The 25,769-nt window shown below is 57.8% G+C and overlaps 1 protein-coding gene across 1 annotated transcript in view; it reads left to right on the plus strand.

The window, feature by feature from the left end:
- Positions 1–7,281: 7,281 nt before the first annotated feature.
- NKD2 (NKD inhibitor of WNT signaling pathway 2) overlaps positions 7,282–25,769 on the plus strand; it is a 46,518-nt gene continuing 28,030 nt past the window's right edge. Inside the window, exons 1-5 of the mRNA XM_064279267.1 lie at positions 7,282–7,438; positions 7,659–7,805; positions 7,972–8,255; positions 10,758–11,391; positions 11,483–11,589. Of these exons, the coding sequence (XP_064135337.1) occupies positions 7,282–7,438; positions 7,659–7,805; positions 7,972–8,255; positions 10,758–11,391; positions 11,483–11,589 (1,329 nt within the window). The remainder of the gene's footprint in view (positions 7,439–7,658; positions 7,806–7,971; positions 8,256–10,757; positions 11,392–11,482; positions 11,590–25,769) is intronic.

Genomic DNA, 25,769 nt, shown 5'->3' on the forward strand with positions numbered 1-25,769 from the left:
TAGGGCTTCAGGGGCTGTCAGTTGTGCTGGCATCAAGGCCCAGCACAGCCTTCCGTCGAGCAGCAGCCCTGGCTGTGTGGGTGTTGAAGGCACTGCCTCTTCTCTCTCCAGAGGCCTTGGGCCCAGACATCTATATGTGCCACAGCTGCCGTGGCCAGGGTAGACAGTGAAGGAGGCTGAGGGATGGAGCCTTCTGGAAGCTCTCCCAACCCCCCAGAAGGATGGTGCAAGGGGGAGGGCAGAGGCCAGCCGGAGCAGCTGGGAGGCTCAGAGCAGGAGACCTCGAGGCCAGGCCCAGCTACGGCTGGTGGGGAGGCCCAGGGGAAGCTGCAGGAGGTGAGGATTCAGGGAAGCCATGGGAGGGGCACCCAATCAATATCAGGGTTGTGGGGTCCTGAGCCCCTGCATCAACCCAGAACAGCCCCGAGGCAGGAAACAAACCCCCAGCTCACCAGGGTTCTTGAGACCCCTGCCTCGCCCTCCACCTGCCAGAGTTAGGACAGGCTCAGGAGCTGGCAGGGTGGTGGCCTCAGGAGGGGTCATCCCTGAGGGTGGGGCCAGACCAGGCCGGGGCCCTCCAAAGCTGACTAGAGCTGTGGCAGGTCACTGTCAGGTCCACTGCAGCTCTGGAAACTTGCTCAGCAAAAAAGTGTGGAGAAAGTAGAAGGACAAGGAGGAGGTCTTTCCTACCATACCTGCTCCAAGGTGTGGGTGGGCGTGAATGTGCTCCCACCCTAAAGGGCAGTGGTGACCAGGGGATAAGATGCCCCTGAGTCTTGCTGGCCTGCAGCCTGGAAAGAGACCCTGAAGCCACCTGCCACCCTGGGAGGGCTTGCCCTGCCCGCCGTCCCTGCCACCCTTACACACTGATCCTGTGCATACATCGATGGAGGTCACGCTCAACTAATGGTCTGCAGGCTTAGCACCACCCCTTGGAGCTACAAGATTCCAGAACATCCACAACAGTGGAGAAGTCCTTGGAATTTGAAGTAATAAGCTGGAATACCTTGAACAAGCCTAAAGGGCCAACGCTGTCTGGGAAGTTGATTCATCCCCGCTCCAAGCCCAGCTCTGTGATATCTGGCCTTCGGACCGTGAGCTTGTGCCCTGCTTCACGGAACACAAGGGCTGCACCGACCCAGGCCTCACCTCCTTGTCTGCCCCCCACCTTGAGGAGCCTGGCCCACAGTGGGGAGATGCTACCTCCACCCTCTCACCTGCAACATCATCACCTGTGCCCACCAGCACCTCCAGCCAGGGGTCCAGGACTCCCCACCCCCTCCCAGCTCTGACCTCTAGCTGGCTCCAACCCCTGGCTGGACAGCCTGCTCCACCCACGCTGGGTCCTGCCAATTCCACCCCAGGTCTCTCCCTTCTGCCCTCCCCTTCCCTTTGAGCACCTTGCCTGATAGGATGGAAGGTCCCCTGACTCTTCCAGTCCATGCCCTCCTCCCCTAGAACCTTCCGTGCCTCCCCAGTACTTACCCTCTGGAGCCCAGCCCTACCCCGCAGGCTGTACCATCGTGCCCACCTGGCCCAGGACCACCTTGGTGCACTGTATCTCCTCCATCTGCGTTCATGTCCCCATGCCCAGAGAGGCCGGAGCCCTTCCCTGGCCTCGGAGCCCCTTCCTCCCGTGGTTGGGATTCTGCCCATGGCTGCCAGATCCCTCTCACTGCCCTTCCTTCGCGCTGCACCTGCCTGAGGGACAGCCAAGCTTTCTCTAGGGGCCCGCAGTTTTCTTGGCCTCCACCTGGAGGTACACACATTCTGCCCCCACAAATGACACCTCACTTTCCAGGAGATGCCAGTCCCTCCCCATCTCTCACCAGCCCCACCCACCCACTCCAGCCAGCCACGCCCCCTCTCCAGCCAGCCACGCCCACTCTGGCCAGCCCCTTCCTGTCCCTACTAAGCAGAGCCCTGTAGGTCCACCACCACCTCAAGTCCAAAGTCCGTGGGGCATCGTGACCGAACTGCCAGATCCCACTTGGTAAGGAGGCATCGCACCTTCTCCAGGCAAGCAGGCGCAGTCATTCTGCAGGAGCTAGTGACAAGATCCAAGGGGCCAGCCAGGCGATGCAAACATGCAGGGAGAGCGGCCACCTCGGGGAAGTTCTTCAAAGCCCCTGAGGCCCCTTGGCCAGGCTGGAGGCTCTTGGAGGACCACCCTCCTGAGATTAAACCACAGTTGGAATGGATGACGGCCCATTACACTTGCCATGCCTGTGGCTGCGGTCATTGATGACTGTCCCCAAGTATTCCAAAGCCCTAGTCGCCAAGAGTGCGCTGGTCCGGGCCCACTGCAATCTCAGGTAAAATTGTTAAAGATATTTTTGACCACGGCAATGATTAAAGCGGACACTTGGGAGAAAAATGTTAAGTAAAGGTTTGGGACCGTCTTCTGAGTGGTAACCCCTACTTGAGGGAGGAGAGTTGAAGGAGAGTGCTCTCCATTGTGGGGAGACCACCGTTCCTGGTGTCTTCTAACCCGATTCCCTGGCCTACTGCCCTGTGATGTGGCCTCAGTGCCATGGCTTCAGGAGTACTTGGCTTCAGGATTCCTTGCCGCTACCACCAAGCAGCACAACATCGTCAAGTGCTGTTGTCTCAGAAGCATCAGGGACTGAATGGTTCAGCCTGTGAACAGGGTGTCTTTGCACCCGGGTCTGTGGTGTGTCACTGGGAACACCAGCAAAGCCACATGGCCCCTGGGATTCTTGGGTGAACAGAGCAAGCGTATGTCAGGGTGGCCATGGGACCGGTGACACCATGTGAAGCAGGGGATGTGGGACTTCTCAGGGTTGAGGAGCAGCAGACACCACAGTCATGGGCCTCTGTGGACGGCAAGACGTGATCTCCTGCTGTATGTACTGTGACCCTGACTCAGGTAGGCTTGGCTACCTGTGAACCCAGGAGTAAACTCAGCCGTCATCCACGCAGTGAAAACCAGGAACCCAAAACATCCAGAAAGAAAAACAGCCATCAAAAAAGCCCCCAACAAACTCCCGTGCCGCTCCCATCCCCACCAACCCCACCCCTGTGCCAGGGGCAAAACCCTTGTGGTTTGTGCCTCCGCACCCTGGATCTCTGGACCTGAGGCCCTTCCCTTGTTCAGGTTTCACAGGAACCTTCAAAGGAGCCTTGTGGACACTGCCCCTTGATTGAAGGACAGGGTAACAAGCCGGGAAGTGTCTCCAACATGGGGTAACTGCTTAATGATTCAGGCCAGCGCCTTCCTGCTCCTCAGGTGACCCCTGCGGGAATATGGAGAGATCTCTGAGCTGTGGTGTCATTTGGTGTCATATATATGTGTTTTTCTTTTGTTTCCTAGTGCAAGTTTCATTTCCAAACCCATGTGAGTGTGTGACTACAATGGTTGACTCTGAGGCAGGAGCAGACCTCAGCCAGCCACACTCCAGAAGCCATCTGGGCCATCCACAGTCACACAGGCACCTCCAGAATGTGCCTTGTCTGCATGGTATCACATGTTGTCACATGACAGTGCACAACAGCAAGGAGGAAAGGAAATGTGGGTTCAGTTGGGCAGGGCGACCTGGTGAACTGTTTTGTAGCTCCTTCTAGGCTTGAAAAGCTAGACCTCGCTCCTCTCTCACTGCCTGCCCTTCTTTTTTTCTTCCGTGTGTTACTCGTTCCCAAATTCTCCATAGTTTGTCCCACAGGGGTCTCTCCACACCAGGCCAAGCCCTATCCCTCTCCCAGTCCTGGCGTCAGTGTCCAGTGCAGGAAGACAACATGCGAGGATAAGATGGAAGCTGAGGAGAGAAGGAGTCTGTGAGCACTGTCACCTAGGAACAGATGTTTCCTCATGCAGGGCATCTCCTCACACAGGTGTCTCTTCATACAGATATCTCCTCATGCAGGATATGTCCTCATGCACATAGGACGTGTCCTTACATGTGATGTCTCCTCACACACGCAGGATATGCCCTCACTCAGGTCATCTCACGCAGGACATCTTTTCACGAAGGATGTGTCTTCACTCAAGACATGTCCTTACACAAGGTGTCTCCTCACACAGATGAATCCTTTTGCAGGAATGTCCTCACATGCACAGGACACCTCTTCACACAGACATCTCCTCACTTAGGGTATGTCCTCACCACGCAGACCGTCTCCTCATGCGGGGGACCTCCTCACGGGGGCATCTCCTCACAAAGAGCATCTTCTCACACACACAAGATGTCTCCTCATGAAGGATGCATCCTCATGAAGGGTATCTCCTCACAGACAGCATCTCCTTACACATGCAGGATGTCTCCTCACGAAGGATGTGTCTTCACAAAGGGTGTCTCCTCACACAGACATCTCCTCATGGGGGGCATCTCCTCACAAAGAGCGTCTCCTCACACACACCGGATGTCTCCTCATGAAGGATGTGTCCTCACGAAGGGCGTCTCCTCACACAGACATCTCCTCATGTGGGGCATCTCCTCACAAAGAGCATCACCTCACACATGCAGGATGTGTCCTCATGCAGGGCGTCTCACACAGGATGTCTCCTCACAAAGGATGTGTCCTCATGAAGGGTGTCTCCTCACACAGACATCTCCTCACGTGCCGCGTCTCCTCACAAAGAGCATCACCTCACCCACGCAGGACGTGTCCTCATGCAGGACATCTCCTCATGCAGAATGTGTCCTCACACAGGGTGTCTTTTCACCCAAGAATTGTCTTCACCAAAGACATCTCACAAAGATACCTCTTCAGGCAGGGTGTCTCCTTACACAGGGCATCTCTTCACACAGATGCCTCCTTGTGCAACATGTCTCTTCACACAAGATGGTCCTCTAACAGGGTGTCTCCTTAGGCAAAACATCCCCTCACACATCGATTCACTTTCACTTCAAATTCGGGGAGGTCCTAGCTGATAAAATACAGAGAACAAATATTCCTAAAACTACCCAAGCTGGCACGGAAAAAATATTACTGGATTACAGCAAATGTATACTTGGAGAGGACCCAAATGATCATTAACCAGCTCCTAAGCAAAGTTCTCAAGGACCGGGGCTGCTTCCTTAGCTCCTCGCTAAGATTCCAGGTGTTGTTTTAAAAATTAATCACTTGAGGGTGCCTTCTCAAGTTCGTTGCTGTTTGTCTTGCTCCGAATAATATTCTACTGTATCTAAGAGTAATTGAAATTGTGCACATGCCTGTGTATATGTGTGCTCTTTGACCTAACAGTGACTTGCCTTAAGAGTTTCTCCATTGCTTATTTATCTTACCTCCTACCTGCTCCCTGCTTTAAAGCTTACAAACCCTTTCACACGTGTTATTTTATTTTGAGTGTGACAAAACCCAGAAAACAATGCATATAGGATTTTGCTTAGAACTCCTCTGGAAAACCATTTTGTATATAGGGTGTTTTCTCCTGTGTCCCCATTATGGATTAAATTGTGTCCTCAAAAAAGATATGTTTAAATCCTAACGCCCAGTACCTGTGCATGTGACCTTGTTTGGAAATAGGGTCTTTGAAGATGTTATCAGTTAACATGAGGTCATCCTAGAGTAGGTGGGCCCTAATCCAATATGACTGGTGTCCTCATAAAAGAGAAGAGACACAGAGGGAAGAGGGCCACTTGAAGGCAGAGGCGAAGATCGGAGTGATGCAGCCACAAGCTGAAGAATGCCTGGAGCCACCAGCAGCTAGAAGAGACAAAGCAGCATTCTCCCCTAGAGCCTTTGGAGGGAGTGTGGCCTTGCCAACACCTTGATTTTGGACTTCTGGCCTCCAGAACTGTGAGAAAATATACTTCTGTTGTTTTCAACCACCCACCCACAGTAGGCCACGGGACCTCCTGAGTCCTCCCACCCTTTGTGATTCTTCGTTATGGCAGACCTAGGAAACTCGTGGAGGCCCTAAACACCAATTTGCATGGATATTTACCTGAAATTGAAAACTGTCTTCTTTCAAGTACAAAGCGAAGTCAGACTGGGTCCCTGTGAGGCAAGTTCCCTTGAGAAACAGAGTTATTAAATTTAATATTAGCTGTGTGTATGATTCACCTTTTGGATACGGTCAGAATGAAAGTTGGGGATAAGTGTGGAATTAACCTTCAAAGTACTGAGTGGTCTGGCAACCTCACAGGTTTGCCAGGAAACAGGTATCGGTGTTCTGAATCTACTTTCCTTTTAATAGTGTTTAACAGCAGACATAGCAGAAATGATATCACAATGCACTTGTAATTCAGAAAAAGCTTTTATGTGGTAACACTGAAGAAGAGAGAAAGGAACACGGCCTGAAACGTAAGATACTTCTCTTTCGTTAACCCTGGTGAACTCTTGGTCTGTGCCCGCGAAGGAAATCTATAAAACTTCAAAGCGTGTTGGTTCGAAGAGAAAATATGGCACGCGAGAGGAGCTGGAAGCCGGCCTTTCACAATTAAGTCTCATGGGCTTGGGTTAGCACACATCAAAGGGGGACGAGGATGGAAAACACAGGGACCCAGAGTGCCAGGTAGGGCCTGGTTCTGTGGTTACTTTGTGCTTTAAATGTGTCCCCGCCCTTCTCCTAAAAAGACCAGACTTAATGGTCTGACTGAGACTACAAGGACCTCCAAGGTATGGTCCCTGGACCTTCTGCTAGCCCAAGACTGGAACATTCCCAAGGCCAACTCTTCAGGAAGGGATTGGACCGGACTATAAGACTTTTTTTTTTATAAGACAGAAAATGATACTGGTGAGGAGTGAGCTTCGTGGCTCAGGTAGACACATGAGACTATGTGGGCATCCCCTGTCTGGAGGGGAGATGAGAAGGCAGAGGGAGACAGAAGCTGGTTGAACAGACACTGGGAATACAGGGTGGAGAGAAGGAGTGTGCCGTCTCATGGGGGGAGAGCAATTAGGAGTACATAGCAAGGTGTATGTAAGTTTTTGTATGAGAGACTGACTTGATTTGTAAACTTTCACTTAAAGCACAATAAAAAAAAAATGCAGTGGTCCCTTTGCACAGTGAAGGGCGTGCCCCCCACCCCCATGTAAGCGTTGGGCCAGGACAGCCATTCGCCACTCCCTCACCCTCTGTCACAGGTGTGTGCTGAACCCCCACTCTGCCGAGGCCTTGGGGAGGCCCAACCCCACCTGTATCTCCATCCCTACAATTGAGGCCCTGTCAGCTCTGCCTGCGCCCTTAGTGCCGATATGCCCGGTCAGCCTGGCCCTGCCCTATACAAAGGGAGGCTTGGTCCCCTACAGAGCGGTGTCCAGTGTAGCCAGACCCTGCTGAGGGGCCACTAGGGGGCAGGGGCTGACTCGCCCAGGATGGCCATCCAGACAGCAGGTGCCCTCTGCCCCACGCTGCCCTGCCAGCTAAATGGCACCCCCAGTTGGGCCATCTGGACCCTCCAGCGCCAGCTCTCCCTCCTTGTCTGTCTGCCCCCTACCAAGCCCCAGCCCCTGCATCCTTGGGCCTGTCTCGGTCAGTGGGAGACTTCCCCAGGGCAATGAGGCCGAGGCTGCTGCTGTCCTTCCTCAGAGGCTCCCTGTCGGGCTCTGCTGTGCAGAACAGAGCCCAGAGCCCTAGGACAGTCAGGGGCTTGGCTAGCCTGTGAACCAGCTTCCTCACAGCAGTCGGCGCAGGAGGGGCTGCCCACAAGGACCCCCGTGGGTAAGCGGACAGGTGCTTCCACCCGGCACAGTGACCCCCACCCACGCCATAGCCTTGGTGATTACCACCCCTACCACGGCTTTGGTGACTGCCACCAGTCCCCTCGTGGCCTCGGAGATTGCCACCTGTGCGGTGGCCCGGCATCCTCACCCCTCGGGCACGTCCGCAGGGCAGGGGGGTGGGGGTGTGACTCCGTCTCCTCATCTTTCAAAGTAGAGATAAAGCCACCACTCTGCCCATCAGAGCTGGGAGCACTGATGAGATAGAGAAAGCACTTTGAATATCAGCCAAGATGGCAAATTAGCATTTAAAGAAGTGGCCCAGCACCGCCCTCCTCTTCAAAGACCCAGAGCGGACTGCATTCCAGGTGAAACTGTCCTGGGGCTCCGTGAGCGGCCTCGGAAAGGGGGCAGGGCGGGGCCTCCTGGGGCCCCAGCCCCCACAGCCCCCAGGCCCCACACAGGGCTGGTACAGCCCCCTTGCTCTGGAGACCCTGTCCCCTAGGCCAGCTGTGGACGCCACCTTGCCAGGGCCCCTGCTCCACTGGTGTCCTGTGGACCGAGATCTTGACCCTGGGGAGCTGTTGGGAGAGGGGGGCAGAGGGCTGCCAATGCAGCTGGTCCAGAAGGTGATGAGGGATGGCTGGACCCTGCCCAGGCTCTCCGCAACCCTGGCCAGATGCCCCTGCTGCTCCACTGGCCCTGCCTGCTCCCCTCCCAGATGGGCAGGTGGGAGCTGGAGGCTGTCCAAGGAGGAGGTTTGGCTGCAGCATGCTGTGAGGGCACGGGGACCCCTGAGGAGACACCACAATCTCCCCACAGGCCGTGAGCAGCGTGCGTTGCCGGACACAGAACCACACAACAGGGGCAACCCCACCCTGGGAGTGTTCCAAGGAAGCCTGCATGGACTTGGGGGGAGCACACCTGCATAAGGCACGGGGGGCCCTCAGGCCGGGAGGTCAGCTCTGGAAGGAGCCGGGGGGCTAGCCCAGCCCAGGGAAGATGTGAGTGCTGAGGGGGTAGCGGCCCCCACATCTCAGGCCACTTCACAACCCAGCCTGGCTTGGGGCTGTGTTGGTGGGGGCGGCTCTGAGCTGGGGCTTCAGGAGCCCTGGAGGCCTGGGGATCTGCATTCGACTGGGTGGTGACTGGTCCTTCCTGGTCCCCATCCAGCCCCCAAGAAGCTCTGGCTTTGGACAGAGCAGCCTCACTGTGTTCCTGCCTTGAAGATGGCACCACAAGACCAAAAGGTGGAACTGGGCCACCTGGGGATGAGGTATGGCTGAGGCCCCCAGCATGAGGAGCGCTGGACTGGTGGGAGAGGGCAGAGGGCTGGGGTCAGTCACAGGCCCCGACGGCACCATCCCCTTGCCGCCAGCTCCCACTCAGGGGCTTCCTCTCCTCACTCTGCCCTCCACCCCCACCCCCCCCATGCAGCCATGGCATAGCTCGGGACACAGGCTCTCAGGATGCAGTCCTGGCCACACACCCGCTCAGAGCTCAGGCCTGGCCTTCAGGTTTGCACGAGTCAAGCTGTCTGTGCCCTCACTGCCCCCAGCCCTGGTGGTGGCTGCTCCCTGGCACCAGGGCTTCACCTTCCCCTGACCCTTTGCTGGTGCCCCCTCCAGAAATGCCCTCACCCCCTTAGCCTGCAGAGTCTGCTGTCTGCGTCCCTGGCCAGAGTTATCACAGCACAGTGGAGGCATGTTGTGTTCATGTCCCAGCTAGCACATGCACACAGGGACATGCATGCACACAAGCACACACGTGAACACACACGCATGTACACATGCACACACATGCACACATACACATGTACACACACATACACATGTACACGCCCACGCATACACAAGTACACGCACCCACACGTACACTCGTACACACACACATATGCACGCGAACACACTCACACATACACACGTACACACACTCACACATACACATACACCCACACATACACATGCACACACACCCACACATACACATGCACACACACGCACACATACACATGCACACACACGCACACACACGCACACATGCACACACACATACACATGTACACAACCCACACATACACATGCACACACACGCACATACACATGTATGCACACCCACACATACACATGCGACACACGCGCACACATGCACACACACCCACACATACACATGTATGCACACCCACACATACACATGCACACACCCGCACATACACATACACACACCCGCACATACACATGCACACATGCACACACACCCACATGTACACACACCCACACATACATATGCACACATACACATGTACACACACACGTACACACACCCACACATACACATATACACATGTACACACACCCACACATACACATGTGCACACACACGCACACATGCACACACACATGCGCTTGCACACAAACGCACACGCACACAGGCTCTGGGGCCCCTGTAGCAGAGATGCGTGAGTTGGCTCAGCCTCCTCCGGGGCTCTGTGCTTTCCTCCCAGCTGCTGCCTGCTGCTCTGGGCGGCTGACTTTCTGTTTGTGACTACACCTCTTTTGGGTGGAGGGCTGCCCTTCCGTGCCACAGCCTGGGCGTAGCAAAGGCTCATAAACTCTCCACTCAATTGTGTGGACCATGCACTGGGCTAGACCTATGGTGTCGCTGCCAGACATTAAAAAAAGACATTGGGGGCCTTTAAAACTGAGGGGTGGCTAGATGGAGCTAGACCTAGTGTAGGGACACAGAGGAGGCCGAGTGCACAGGGAGGCCTGGGGCTCTGAAGGGCACGCAGACCCCTCTCACACTACTCGCGTATCTACCGCCCAGGGGTTCAGCAAGGCCATGCCAGAGCCAAGTGGGCGCGGGGCGGGGGGGGGGGGCGGTAGGCAGAGCTGCCAGTGGCCTGAGGACCACACTGGTCCCCTCCATGGTCCCTCCCTCCCCCACTCTGCCCTCCATCCCTACTACTACCGGCCTTGGGTCGCTGGTCTCCACGGTTCCAGGCGGTGTCCCCAGGGTCATCCCCTTGGAAAGCAGAGGCGGACACCCGTGTCCCTCTGCCACACTACAACTAGAGACCCCGTGACCGGGGTGGTCTGAGTGCCACTCCTCAAGAGTTCGTACGGTCCTAGGTGGGTTGCCCGGGCCTGACCCCGGTGGGCGCCGTCTGCGGCGCGGTTCCACCTCGTTCCCGCTCCCATGTTCGCTCCCTACCCGGTGGCGCGCTCTCCTGGCCGCGGGCGGGCAGGGGTCTGCCGGGCGGGTGCGCTACGGGCGGCGGCCGCGGGGGGCGCTGCGAGGGCCGCGTTAAAGCCTCGGGCCGCGGGCGCGCGCGCTCAGAGGGACCCGGCCGCCGCTGTCGCGGAGCCGGCCGCGCCCCGCCTTCCGCCCGGCCGTCCGGACCCCGACTCCCGCCCGGACCCCGATCCCGCCCGCGCCAAGGCGGCCGCGCCCCAGCCCATGAGGCCCCCCTGCACGCCCAGCCCCGGCTCCCGAGGCTCGACCTGCACCTGAGCCGGCCGGGCAACATGGGCAAGCTGCAGTCCAAGCACGGTGAGCGGCGGACCGGGCACCGGGCGGGGGGCGCGGGCAGGGCGCGCCGGCCGCTCACTGTTCTTCCTCTCCCGCCCCGCCCCGCGCAGCCTGCAAGCGCAGAGAGAGCCCTGAAGGTGAGCGCCGCGAGGCCCTGCGACCCCGGCCCGGGGGGTGGCGCCGCCGCGGGGTCCCGGGAGCGCGCAGTCCCCCGTCCAGCCGACCCCGGGGGGGGTCGGGCCAGCCCGGCGGGGCTGACAGCGCGTCTCCCTCCTTCCCTCCCTCCCGGTGACTTTCCCGCGCGTCCGCTCGCCGGCCGGCGCAGGGGACAGCTTCGTGGTGTCGGCGTACGCGAGCGGCCGCAAAGGCGCAGAGGAGGCGGAGCGGCGCGAGGGTGGCGGCTGCGCAGAGCCTCGCGCGCGGGACAAGCAGGTAGGCGGGCCGGGGCGACGGGACGCGGACGGATGGCCTGCGGGGTCGGGGGAGCGCGCCAGAGTTGCGCCTTCTGCGCCGGACCGGGACTGGGAAGCCGCGGCACGAGCTGGCCGGGCTGGAGAGCCGTCCCAGGCTGGGGAAACTAGGGTCAGGGCTTAAGTTCCAGCCTGGGGAGCCCTCGAGAGGGGCCTCCTCCTTCTAGGGCTGGAGCGGGTGGCGGGTAGGGTGGAGGGGTAGGGGTCCCTAACATCCCATGCGGGTGAGGTAGGGGGCACCGGCTGACGTCACTGGCGGGGGGTGCTCAAGGGCAGGCCTCCGTTCGCTTTGGGGTCAATTGCTTGCCTAGCAAACATGGCCGGAGTTAGAGGCGGTGCAGCGCCTCCCTGTCCCGGGGCAGCCGGCCACAGACGCTGCCCGAGGCTCGTGGGAAAGCCACGCTGAAGATGGGTGGCGGAGGCCACCGGACCACAGGGTCGGGCTCAGGCCACAGGAGCCCTGAGCGCGGTGGGCTCGGAGGGTGCTGTCCGTCTGGGAGCAGAGAACCTGCTCCAGCCCAGGTGGTGCTGCTGGGCCCAAACGGGCAGACCTGGGTCAACACCCCTGCACATACTTGCCCGGCTGAGGAAAGGGGGTATCAGGTCAGTGTGGATGGCTGAGATCCCCACCCTCACACCCGAGGACCCGTAAGCCAAATGCTCCCTGCTCCTTGGGAAGGACTTCTGGCAAGTTTGTCGCATAGTATGGTGCAGCTCAACCGCAGTGGGTTTTTTTTTTTTTTTTTTTATGGTGCAGCGAGTCCTGTGAGGGCCCAGCTCTGCCTGACACTGAACTCATGTAGAGTTATGGCTGCTTCCCGGGACGCTTCTCTCCCCACTCTACAATGGTAGACACTCACTGGGTGCATTGTCTGAAAGTTTGGGGGGGACTTGGGCTCTTGGGGCCAGTGGGGACCCGTGAGACCCAGGTGTGAGGTGCCAGGACTGTGAGGGCCCTCTTCTCTCCTCTGCCAGCCCTGTCTGCCTGAGGGAGGTGGGGGTGTGTTTTCGGATACTGGCATCTCTTAACAGTCTGGTTCTCTAACAGGTAATTAGTCAAAGCTCAGGCTGCCAAATTGGGGCTGGCCAGGGTGGGCCTCTGGGTCAGGGGCTGACGCTGGCCCCTGGCGACCCTGTTGGCCCGGGGCGGTGGGGGAGCGTATGTGCGAGGAGCCCCTAATAGTTCACGCAGCCTGAATGAGTGCATACATTTGTCAGAACATGGTGGGTCAAACAGCTGGTGCTTCTCCACGTGTGGCGGGCGTTTAGAGCGTTTCTTCACCTCAGCGTACTGTCTGCTTCCTGGGGCCGCCTTAACAAGGTACCACAAACTGGTAGCTTACAAGGACCGGAATCTGTTCTCATGCAGTTCTGGAGGCCAGACGTCTGAGTGCAGGGTGTTGGCAGGGTCATGCTCTCTCCGTAGGCTGTGGGGGAAGGCCCTTTCTTGCCTCTTCCAGTTTCTGGTGGGTCCCGGGAATTCCTGACATCCCTGGTGTAGCTACATCCCTCCAGTCTCTGCCTCCCCCATCACATGTCTGTCCTCTGTCTCTTCACCTCTTGTTCAGGTGTGAGGACCTTTAACCCCACTTTTCTGACAGCAGACCAGTCTACGATCACTTCCGATTCTGTCCCCCTCTGCTCCACTTCTGTTCAGACACCAGCCACACATGCAGCCCTGTTCCTCTGACCTAAAACCCGGAGCTGGGGCAGAGCTCACTAATGAAGGTACAGACCTCAGACTGCCAGGTCAGCCCAAGGCCTCAGATGCCAGCCACAAACTGGTCTTCCTGCAGTATCCTCACTTCTGATCTGCTGGCTACAAATTTAGGGTTTCCTCCAACACCCGCAGGATACCGGCCATAAGCTCAGGGGCCCCAGCCCGCCTCACTTCTGACATTCTGGCCTCCACTACTCTGGTTCGACAGTTTGCTAAAATGACTCACAGAACTCAGGAAAGCACTGTGCTTACGATTATAGCTTTATTACAGCAAAAGGGATGGAAATGAAGAGACGGGGCGGGGAGGTCTGGGAGCATTCCCAGAGCAGAGCTTCCATCCCCAAAACGGGATGAACCACCCTTGGGTCAACAATCAAGCCCATGGGAGCAACAGTCAAGAAATCAAATGACGTTATTGCATTGGGCAAATCTGCTGCTGCTGCTGCAAAAAAAAGCTTTTTTAAAGTGTTAAGAAACAAAGATGTCACCTTGAGGACTGGTGTTCATCTGACCTAAGCCATGGTCTTTTCAGTTGCCTTATGTGCTTGTAAAAACTGGATAGTGAAAAAGGGAGAAAGAATTGATGCATTTGAAGTATGGTGTTGGCAAAGAATATTAAATATAGCGTGGACTGCCAAAAGAACAAAAAAATTAGGCTTTGAAGAAATATAACCAGAATGCTCTTAAAAGCAAGGAAGGTGAGACTTTTCTTGCCTACTTTGGAGATGGCTTCAGGCAAGACCAATCTCTAGAAAAGGACATCATGTTCAGTAAAGTAGAGGGTCAGTGAAAATGAGGGAAACCCTCAACGAGATTTATTGGCCCAATAGCTACCACAATGGACTCGGATATACCAATGATCATGAAAATGGCACAGGACCAGGCAATGTTTTGTTCTGTTGTACCTAAGGTTGCCATGAGTTGGAGCTAACTAGGGGCAGGTTATCGAATAGCCAAGGTAACTACCCTGCTTGTCTTGCTTACCAGATCATCTGTAGTGAATAGTTTTATATTTTTTCACCCCATCAGAGATTCTCCTTCTGGGTATGGCTGGCATCTGTCTCTCAGCCCCACGGCACCTTCCTACAGAATCAAAGCCTCTTTTCAAGTTTACATCCCTGACAGAGGTAGATTACCCTGTAAGCAAGGTAAACACGAGCTTACTTGTGCTTACTTACTAATCTGTAGTGAACAATTAGGGGATGGCACTCAGTAGGCCTACGACAGTGGATCTCACTGTCGCTTTCTGAGGCTGGCAGGAGAGTCTGCAGAGTGCAAGAATCCCACTGACGATGGGAACTGGGAACCCAGCACAGATCTCCACTGAGTTTAGCCTGAGAAAGGGATGTTCCCGTGAACGTCTGGGACTTGAGTGGAAATGGCCGGTGCGTAAGTCAAGGAGAACGTCCAGGAATGGTAGTCATGAACGGTGGTCAGGGGGGCCGTGGCCAGGGAGGGAGACTGTGATAGGGTGGGGGCCTTATACGTAGGTGGTCTCTCAAGCCTCTCACCTCGTGCTGCCCGGGGCACTGTTGCTCCCTGTCCCTGGAGGCCGGGCCCTGAGGACCAGACCCTCTCGCTCCACGTCCCCCAGCTGGCACATCCGGCAAACAGCAGGCCCTGTCCAGTGGGGTCAGGTATGGGGAGGGGACGAGAGATGAAAACCGCATGGTCCTTGAGCAGAGATAGGGTGGCTGCAGACGGGTGGATGTTGCCACCTCCCAGCACAGCATGCAGGCAGGGAGGGGTGGGGAACACACTCCATGTTATAGTCTGATCAACCGCGTCGTCTGGGGCGGGGGGCTGCTCCCTGCTGTGACCCCCACCTTAGGGAGGGTCCTGCCAGCACGTCTGGGGTCTCCAGACTGCACTAACCGCTGGAAGGGGTCTCAGCTAAGGAGGGGCCTGGGGGTGGAGAGCTGGTTTGTGCATTTTCTGTTTCCTGTTTCCAAAGCCAATTACTGTAATTCCTCCAGGTTGTTTTGGTTGGAAGGAGGGTGGATATTTTTTACTGTGGCTCAACCAGCCCCTTTTTAATAGCACTTGTAAAACTGTTTCCCCCTCCTCATCTAGAAAAGAAAGTGCATTTAAATGGGCGTCCACTTTGAGCGCTAATTTCCTCTCTCTGCAGAGGAAGCAGTGAAGAACCTTCAGGAGGCAGAGCTGGGCGGAGGCTGGTTAGGCTGCAGACAGGGTGGAGGCAGGGTGCTTTTCCACAGGCCTGGGGGGCGGAGGGATGGGGGGCTGTGATGGGGGAAGTGACCCTCTACTCCTCCTTGCCCTGTCTTCCCAGGGAAGGGGACCCTCCACCTCCCTCTCCTCCTCCTCCTTCTCCTCCTCTTTCCTCCTCCTCCTCCTCCCTCTCCTCCTCCTCCTTCTCCTCTTTCCTCTCCTCCTCCCTCTCTTCCTCCTCCCTCTCCTCCTCCCTGTCCTCCTCCTCCCTGTCCTCCTCCTCCCTGTCCTCCTCCTCCTTCTCCTCTTTCCTCTCCTCCTCCCTCTCTTCCTCCTCCCTCTCCTCCTCCCTGTCCTCCTCCTCCCTCTCCTCCTCCTCCCTCTCCTCCTCCTCCCTGTCCTCCTCCTCCCTCTCCTCCTCCTCCCTCTCCTCCTCCTCCCTCTCCTCCTCCTCCCTCTCCTCCTCCTCCCTCTCCTCCTCCTCCCTCTCCTCCTCCTCCCTCTCCTCCTCCTCCCTGTCCTCCTCCTCCCCCTCCTCCTCCCTTTTCCCCTCCTCCTCCTCCCCCCTCCTCTATCTCCTCCCTCTGCCCCTCTTCCCTCCCCTCCCCATCCCCCTCCCTCTCCTCCTCCCCCTCCCCCTCCCCTCCTCCTCCCTCTCCTCCTCCTCCCTTTCCTCCTCCCTTCTCTCTTCCACTTTCTCCTTCTCCCACTCCTCCTCTATCTCCCCCTCCCTCTGCCCCTCCTCCTCCCTCTCCCCCTCCTCCTCCCCTTCTCCTCCCCCTCCACCTCCCCTCTCTCTTCCCCTCCTCCTCCCTCTCCCTCTCCTCCTCTCCTTCTCCTCCACCTCCACCTCCCCTCTCTCTTCCCCTCCTCCTCCCCCTCCTCCTCTATCTCCCCTTCCTCCTGCCCCTCTTCCTCCCTCTTCCCCTCCTCCTTCTCCCCCTCCTCCTCTATCTTCTCCCTCTGCATCTCCTCCTCCCTCTTCCCCTCCTCCCCCTCCCCTCCTCCTCCTCCCTCTTCCCCTTCTCTTCCTTCCCCTCCTCCTCCCCCTCCCCTCCCACTCCTCCCTTCTCCCCCTCCTCTTCCTTCCTCCTCCCCTCCTCCTCCCCTTTCTTCTCCTCCCTCCTCCTCATCCTTCCTCTCTTCCTCCCTCTCCTCCTCCTCCCTCCTCCCACTCCTCTTCCTCCTCCCTCTCATCCTCCTCCCTCCTCCCCATCCTTCCTCTCTTCCTCCTTCTCTTCCACACTCTCCTCCTCCCTCCTCCTCCCTCCTCCCACTCCTTCTCTTCCTCCTCCCTCTCCTCTTCCTTCCTCCTCCCCCTCCTCCTTCTCCTCCTCCTCCCTCTCTTCCTCCTCCCTCTCCCCCTCCCTCTCCCCCTCCTCCCTCTCGTCCCCCCTTTCCTCCTCCCCCTCTCCTCCTCCTCCCTCCTCCTCCTCCCTCCTCCCACTCCTTCTCTTCCTCCTTCCTCTCATCCTCCTCCCCCTCCTTCTCTTCCCTCCTCCCCAGCTTCCTCTCTTCCTCCTTCTCTTCCTCTTCATTCTTTTTTCAGAAAGAGGATGCCTGGCTTGGCCAGTTGAGTTGAGCCCTGTCCTGGGTCTCTCCAGGCCCAGGCTGACTCTGACCTGCCTTGGGTGTGTTGCCGTCATAGTCTGCAAGGACACCTGCTTCTGCTGAGGTTTCTGTCCCGTGGGGAGGGCTAACCGTTCCCAGCCTGGGAAATTATGGCACCCATGTGTGTGTCCTGAGGCTGGGATGGCTCCTCCCTGTGACCATAGACTCTCTGGCTTGATAGTGAAGGTTGGAGCTGCCCCCACCAGGAGGGTTTAGATACCTCTCCCTGAAGGAAATAGGATTCCTTCTGAACCCAGACTGGGCCCCATGGTCAGTGAGGGGCTGGGACATTTGGTGGGAGATTTTTCTGGAATCACGAGACTTTGTTTTGGTATGTTCATAGCTAATCAATACCAGCACTTGTTGGCAGTGCCTTAAGAGAAATACTTTGAGATAATTACATAGAAATGAGAGGAGCCTTGGTGGAACAGAGGTTAAAGCACTTGGCTGCTAATTGAAAGGCTGGAGGTTCGAACCCATCAGAAAGATGTGGCAGCCTGCGTCCGTGATGATTTACAGCCTTGGAAACCCTACAGGGCAGTTTTACTCTGTCCTGCAGGGTCGGTCTAAGTCAGAATCGACTTGAGGGCAACAAGTTTGTTTCTGGTTTATATAGAAACAAGCAGCTCTTTTGCTTCCGATGAGAACATCAAGGTAAAAATGCTGAGGGTTTTCCGATCTACTTGATGGAAGCGGGCTTAGGGTGTGATGGGTGTACTCAGTAAAACTCCTCCTTGAAAACCCCATGAGCCATGTCAAGGCCACCCCGACAACATCCACACTGAGCAGCAGTTAGAGGGGCTCAATTTTAGTATCTGTTGATTTAAAAATATGTCCTTTATGTCCTAGTTATCTGTTCAGGAAAACTGTTGATGTTGTTAGTTGTGGTAGACTCAGTTTCAACACATGGCGACCCCGTGTACCACAGAAGGAAACATTGCCAGGTTTTGCCCCGTCTTCTCCATCATTGGTTCACTCACGTCTGTTATTGAGGCCGCATGTACTTCGAGTGCCTTCCGACCTAGGGGCTCATCCTCCAGCGCCACATCGCACAGTGTTCTGTTGTGATCCATGAGGTTTTCATTGGCCGATCTCCTGAAATACATCTCCCAGGTCTTTCTTCCAGTCTGTCTTAGCCTGGAGCACCACTGAAACCCGACCCCCTTGGGTGGCCCTGTTGGTGTTTGAAATACTAGTGGCATAGCTTCCAGCATCACGGCAACATGCAAGCCACCACAGTAGGACAGACTGACAGACAAGGTGGTGGGGGGAGGAGTTGCCCAGGAAAACTAAAGTTGCTAAGCTTATCAATGAAAACAGACCTGCAGTGGGAGGGGCCACGTGTCCCTTAATGTTGCCCAAAGACCCTTGGGCCTGCCCCTTTGCCTTCGGGCACAGCATTGGGCCCGTGTGGTATCCCACCTGCAGGGCTCTGAGTGGGCCTGGGCTCAGCCAGTCTGGGCAGTCTGCCCACCCTTCAACTTACATTCACAGGTGGTTGGTCTGCAGCGGTGTGGGTACTCAGGTGCCGCCTGCCCTCCATGGGCATGTTCCTTTGCGTTTGGACCGACCCTTGACTTCTGCTCCCTGTGTGGTGGGGACATCTGGTGGTCACATGCGGCTCAGTGCAATGGCTGCCCTGTCCAAGTCTGCGGTCAGCATAGGTTGCTCACATCCCAGCAAACTCGCTGTGGGCATCCGCTGTCCCACCCAGGTTCTTGGCTCACCCCTGCCCATGTCCGCTGGTGTCCCGTGTGGGGGCTGGGCGGGGCCCAGTGAGGGCAGGAGCAGAGGACCTGTCCTGGAGGAGCAGCGGCCACACACCTGGGCAAGGGCATGAGCCGGCCCTAAAGGCGGTGAGGCCAAGGCCAGGAGAAAAGCTTTGGGCTCCTGTTGGCTCACTCCCAGGCTGCTCCTGTAGCACGGGTCCACCCCAGAATTTCTGATTTGTGGGCGGAGAACGCGCATCTGCCCAGGTCCCCGAGGATGCGCTGCACTGGTCCAGGACACTGTCTGAGGGCCAAGTGCTGGGCTAGACCTCAGAACCCTTCATTCTGCCCTTTGCCCCCCCTTCCCCCACTCTGCCCCCCTCTCTCCGCCCCCCCACTTCTCCCTGACTGAACCTGAGCGGCAGGTGGGGCCGGTCCCCCCCAAGAGCTGAGAGCTGCAGAGGGGCAGCCTGGCTCCAGCGCTCGGTCACAGCCCAGGTCAAGCTCCCTTCGCAGACACGTGGTTTCCCCGCCCCTTGGCGCCCCGATTTGGATATCTGGCAGCCCTGTGCTCTGCTCTCCTTGCAAAACCAGTGACAAAGCAGTGGTGAAGGGTAGACACAAGCCAAGCGTATCTTGGAGGCCGTAGACCAAGGCTGTCTGGCTGACTCCAAGCTGTCCACTTCCTGCAGAACCTACCTGTGCTACCTCAGCATGGATGTGGCCTTCAGCTGACTTTTCTAAATTGGAACAACTTTCAAGAGCTTAGGACCAATCTAAAAACATTTGATTATCTGACTTGAAAGGAGACCCCCAGGTGTCCCCTTTGACCACGGATGCCCCTTGGCTGGGCAGTGTCATCAGCCCTGACCAGCTCTATGGTCACCCTATCCTTGAAGGCCAGTGATGTCCTGCCCTGATGGCCCTGCAGTCCCTCTTCAGAGCTGCCTTCAGCCAGGAGGACGTAGCTGCCTGACCGCTCAGCTCCTCCCCTCCTGGTGGGACGAGTCAGGACAGGAACACGACCCGGGGATCTCCTCTATCCCAGCCACGAGCTGTATGGGCACCATCCGCTGTCTTCTGTTGTACCACATCTCGCCCCTCAGCAAACCTTCGGCTCTGTCGTTAAAGCAGGCCACAGTGGCCCGTGTCTCTCCTCCTCCGCCACCACTTCCACCTGGTTCCAGACAGTGGCAGCTCTTGCCTGGATGCCAGGGCCACCTCCTCATGTTCCCTGCTCCTGCTCTTCCCGCGACCTCTAAGGCACTGCCCCAGTGGAATAAGACAGACACCAGCCTCGCCCTTGGGGTAGAGCCCTCTGGGAGCAGCACCCTCCCACCAGGTCCTGGCCCCCCGAAACTCCTCAACCACACCCACTCTGCTCCCAGGTTTTGCTGTCCTGCCCCAGGACCTTTGCACAAGGTCCTCTGCCTGGAGGCCCACCCCATGACTTGATGCCTCACCTCCTTCAGGTGGCCGGCCATGTTCCCTCTCAGGAGGCCTCTGAGGACAGGCTGCGCGCTCTTTCCTCTCCATGATGCTGGGTTGGTGAGACGCGAATGGAGAGGATGTGCTTTGTCACTGACATGTCCTAGCACCGAAGGCAAGGGCTGCACACTTGGACTCATGGCCGAGGGAACCCTAAGGACGCGCACCGCCACTCGGGGGCCTGCTTGTGCCCGACTCCCCGCCCATGCGAGCCCCAGGGTCTGAGGCTCTTTCCCCGGGCTGGTCCTGAGCACAGCCTGCAGAGACCCTCTGTGCACACGGCCCAGAGAGTGGCCCAGGAGGGCAGAAGAACCAACCATGGAATTGTGACATGGTGGCTGTGGGGGGAGGCCATGCCTAGCTGAGTAGGGGGCAGAGCGCATGGACCCTGTACCACACAGACCTGGGTGCACCGTATATACCAGGGACAGAGCCGGGTGGCTGCGGGCACCCTCTGGCTCCATATTCAAGGGCAGAAGTGCGGTACGTTCTTACATTTCAGCCCACGCTTCCCAACCCAGCAGCGCCTGGAGGACAGCAGGGCCGGCTCCCCAGGGACTACATTAGCCCACCCCGAGGTCCAGCTGAGATGAATGTGGGACCTGGCACACCTTGGCTCCCCGCTGAGCACTCTGCTGCTCTGGGGCTCCTTGGAGGTATGTCACAGACACATCACCTCCCACCTGTGTGGAGGAACCTCCAGTGGCCACTGGCCATGGTGGGCCTGGGATGTCCTGAGCAGGTCGGAGACACTGGAACATAGTGCCCTGAGTCCAGACCTAGGCGAAAACCAGCACTCACGATCCATCTCACCACCCACCACCAGCGCAGGAGACTGCCCACCAGGCCCTGTCAACTGCAGCCCCCGACAGGTGGTAGGTGTGCATTCTGACTCAGTTGGGCAAACGAAGGTGTTGCATTTTCTCGTGTTCTGGGACATCTGCCTGCACAATGCTTACAACTCTTCAAAGTGTCTCCTCATGCCCTGGCTCCTCAATGGCCATAAGCCTGTGAGGTAGACAGGCAGGTGCTGCAGGTGGAGGGCTGGAGGTGGAGGGCAGGGGCTGGAGATGGAGAGCAGAGGCTGGAGGTGGAGGGCAGGGGCTGCAGGTGGAGGGCAGGGGCTGGAGGTGGAGGGCAGGGGCTGCAGGTGGAGGGCAGGGGCTGGAGGTGGAGGTAGAGGGCAGAGGCTGCAGGTGGAGGGCAGGGACTGGAGGTGGAGGGCAGGGGCTGCAGGTGGAGGGCAGGGACTGGAGGTGGAGGGCAGGGGCTGGAGGTGGAGGTGGAGGGCAGAGGCTGCAGGTGGAGGGCAGGTACTGGAGTTGGAGGTCAGCTGCTCCAGGTAGAGGGCAGGGGCTGCAGGTGGAGGGCAGGGGCTGCAGGTGGAGGGCAGGGGCTGGAGGTAGAGGGCAGAGGCTGCAGGTGGAGGGCAGGTACTGGAGGTGGAGGGCAGAGGCTGCAGGTGGAGGGCAGGGGCTGGAGGTAGAGGGCAGAGGCTGCAGGTGGAGGGCGGGTACTGGAGGTGGAGGTCAGGTGCTGCAGGTGGAGGGCAGGTACCAGAGGTGGAGGGCAGGGGCTGGAGGTGGAGGGTAGGTGCTAGAGGTGAGGTGGTAGGCAGGGGCTGCAGGGGGAGGGCAGGGCCTGCAGATGGAGGGCAGGAACTGGAGGTGGAGGTCAGGTGCTGCAGGTGGAGGGCAGGAAGTGGAGGTCAGGTGCTGCAGGTGGAGGGCAGGAGGTGGAGGGCAGGAGCTGCAGGTGGAGGGCAGGAGCTGCAGGTGGAGGGCAGGGGCTGCAGGTAGAGGGCAGGGGTTGCAGTCCCATTTACAAGTCACAGCCATGGGGCAGAATTTAAGGTGAAGGGCATCTGGCCGAGAACCACAGGCTCAGGATGCAGCCAGTGTTTGGATTCTGTGCTTCCTGAAGCTTTGTGGGCAGTTTCTCACAGAAATGAGGTGGACCCTGGGAGAGGTCAGGAGGCAGTAGGCTCCCAGCCCTTGGCTTGATCTGGGCAGTGGTTCTCTGGCCCAGCTTGGCCCACCGCCCTGCACCAGCAGCATGTCCCTCAGTCGTGGCGATGAGCCCGGTGCTCAGAAGGCACCGGCACTGAAGTCTCAAAGTGGGGGGTCTGCCCGCTACTAGCCTGGCCAGCAGGGACTGTGGAGCAGCTGAGGAGCCAGAGCCGTGCTGGTCCTGGGACTGGACACCCTCAGACAGAAGGGGCAACACTGGCTTCACTCTGCTGTGACCAAGCACAATCCCACCCACACCAGGCACCTCCCACCAAGCCCAAGAGGACCTGCAGGTGACGTGTGCCATGGAGTCTGAGAGCATCGTGGCACAGGCCCTCGTGGGTGCCACAGGGATGCTGCATCCTGGCCTGACCTGCCCACGGGTGAGCTGCACGACCCCTGGGTTCTGGCGACCTCCAATCTGCTCTCGTGCCAATGGACCACTTCACAGGACCCGCCAATGGCCTGGGAATGTCAGAAAAATTGGTCTGTTTGACCATGTGTGCTGGAGTTGGCTGGTGACGGCCAGTGTTTGGCAGCCTGAGGCAGGGAGTTGGGTTTATTTTCCTTTTATTCTCCAGTTCCTTCAGGGAAATTGTAATAGCTGTGTGCTCTGAAGTCAGAGAAGCTGAAGAGTGGAGGGTATTTCTGCACGAACATTCAAACAGGGGTTATTTTAGCAATGGCACTGCAGGTCTCTGCTGTCTTGAGTCAGGACATGGCTGGCCAGGCCTCGGCGGAAGGACTGAGCCACGAGTCACCACAATGCCCTCCTCCCTGCAGTTCTTGAGAGAAGGGCCACTGTCCTGGCACATCTGTCAGCTAATAGCACCAGCTTCTGACTCCCCACCTCTATGTAGGTCCCCAAGGTCCTAGGCTCCTGCTATCCCCTGTACTCACTGTCCCCTGTACTCGGTGTCCTCTGTACCTGGTGTCCCCTGTACTCACTGTCCCCTATACTTACTCTCCCCCATGCTCACTGTCCCCCATACTCGGTGTCCTCTGTACTTACTGTCCCCAGTACTCACTGTCCCCTGTACTTGGTGTCCCTTGTACTCACTCTCCCGTGTACTCTGGGTCTGCTGTACTCACTGTCCCCTGTACCTGGTGTCACCTGTACTCACTGTCCCCTGTACCTGGTGTCCCCTGTACTCACTGTCCCCTATGCTCAGTGTCCCCTGTACTTACTGTCCCCCATACTCAGTGTCCCCTGTACTTATTGTCCCCTGTACTTGGTGTCCTCTGTACTCACTCTCCCCTGTACTCACTCTCCCCTGTACTCGGTGTCTCCTGTACTCAGTGTCCCCTTTATTCAGTGTCTTCTGTACTCACTGTCCCCTGTACTCAGTGTCCCTTGTACTCTGGGTCCCTTGTACTCAGTGTCCTCTGTACCCAGTGTTCTCTGTACTCACTGTCCCCTGTACTTACTGTGCCTTGTACTCGGTGTCCCCTGTACTTGGTGTCCCCTGTACTCAGTGTACCCTTTATTCAGTGTCCTCTGTACTCAGTCTGCTATACATGGTGTCCCCTATACTCAGTGTCCTCTGTACTCAGTGTTCTCTGTAGTCACTGTCCCCTGTACTCACTGTGCCCTGTACTTGGTGTCCCCTGTACTCACTGTCCCCTATACTCTAGGCCCCCTGTATTCATGGTCCCCTGTACTTAGGGTCCCCTGTACTCACTGTCACCTGTACTCAGCATCCCTGTACTCGGTGTTCCCTCTGCTTAGTGTCTTCTGTACCTGGGGTCACATGTGCTCGGTGTCCTCTGTACCCGGGGTCCCCTGTACTTGGTGTCCAGGAACAGACCCCTCCACCCCTGGGTCTCACTGACAGCCAGCACACCTGTACTCAGTGTCCCGTGTACTCAGTGTCCCCATGCTTGTCACTTGTACCTTGTGTTGAGGAACAAACCCCTCCACACCTGGGTCTTGCTGACAGCCAGCACACCTATACTCAGTGTCACCTGTACTCGATGACCCCTGTATTTGGTGTCCCTGTGCTTGTCGCCTGTACCTTATGTTGAGGAACAGGCCCCTCCACATCCGGGTCTTGCCAACCCTCTGCACACCTGTACTCAGTGTCACCTGTATTTTTCACCTGTACTTGGTGTTGAGGAACACACCTGTCCACACCTGGGCCTCACTGACCCCAGTGCATTGCCAGTCCCAGTAGCATGCCCCAGCATGGCCCTGCTTTGCCCCAGCCGTCCTCTCTTCCCGGCCCTTGCTGTCAGACGTCCCTTTCTGGCCTGGCCTTCCCCACCTGGAGAAGCTGCCTCCCTGGGGGACCTGTGCTCACTGCCTCCTACCTGGTCCCACCCACCAGCCTCACCTTGTCCTGCCCTACGGGCTCCCGAGGCCTTGCTAGCCACCTTGGTGTTGCTCGCTCCGAGGTTGGGCCCTGTTGCCAAAACCTTGGGCTGCCCCTCACCCAGGTCCACCCGCCTCCACAGTGGCCCTGTGCCCCTTGCCAGAGGGTGGGGGCCTCTGAGATTCTACGGACAAGCTGCACATCCTTCATGGGGTGGGGGGTGCCCAGAGCCTTGTACCTGCCTCCACACACCCCTGCCCTGCGGCTCCAGGCCCTCTGTCTCCCTGAAGGGGTGTCCTCGCTGGCTGTGCCTCTGGCCATGTCCTCCTGGCCTCTTGGCCCTCCACCCAGTGCTGCCCCCAGGGCACCCCCCAGCTCATTCTCAAAGATACCGGCAGCAGAGGGTGTCCTGTTTGCTTTGCGTGGGCTTGCAGCCAGGCCTCCTCCCATTGTCCGAGGGCCCTGGGACTGTACTGTCTCGGTGCTAGGCAGCATTTCAGAGTAAGAGAACATCGTGTTCGAGATGGATCAGGGGAAAGGGCACAATAACGGAGCTCACTGAATGAATTCCAGAACACCAGTCAAACCTGGAAGAGGCAAACTTCCCTGTGTATGAGATAAAATCTGCTGTGTGAGCAGAGGAGGTGGACGGGCTGGGCGTGTGGACACTGGCCGACTTGTCTGTCGTGTGGGTTCAGGACAGCGAAGGGCCTCGTGGATGGGCTAAAGCCCCACTGACGCTGTCCACTCACATCACCCTGGAGGAGGAGGGCCCCTGCAAGGAGGATCTCCTGAGGGTTCTTCAGGGCCGGCAGGCATAGACCTCGCCTGTCTCCTGGGTGCTGCCTGCTCTGACTGGGAGGCTCGGAGCCCTGGGGGGGCCCTGGGCTAGTCAAAGAGCAGAGTGGCCCCTGCCAAGCACCCTGTCCCCCCAACAGTGGGTCCTGGCTGGAGCCAGATCTTGTCCTCATCCGAGAAGCACCAGGCAGGGCCCATCCCTTCTGCTCTTTCATGGTTGAGCCCTCCAGCCAGTGCTGCCAAATTAGTCAAAACCAAACCCGTTGCTGTCGAGTTGATTGCAAGTCAGGGTGACCACATGTGTTACAGAGTAGAAGGGCTCC

The sequence above is a fragment of the Loxodonta africana genome, chromosome 2 (genome assembly GCF_030014295.1).
Source record: "Loxodonta africana isolate mLoxAfr1 chromosome 2, mLoxAfr1.hap2, whole genome shotgun sequence".
Classification (NCBI taxonomy): domain Eukaryota; kingdom Metazoa; phylum Chordata; class Mammalia; order Proboscidea; family Elephantidae; genus Loxodonta; species Loxodonta africana.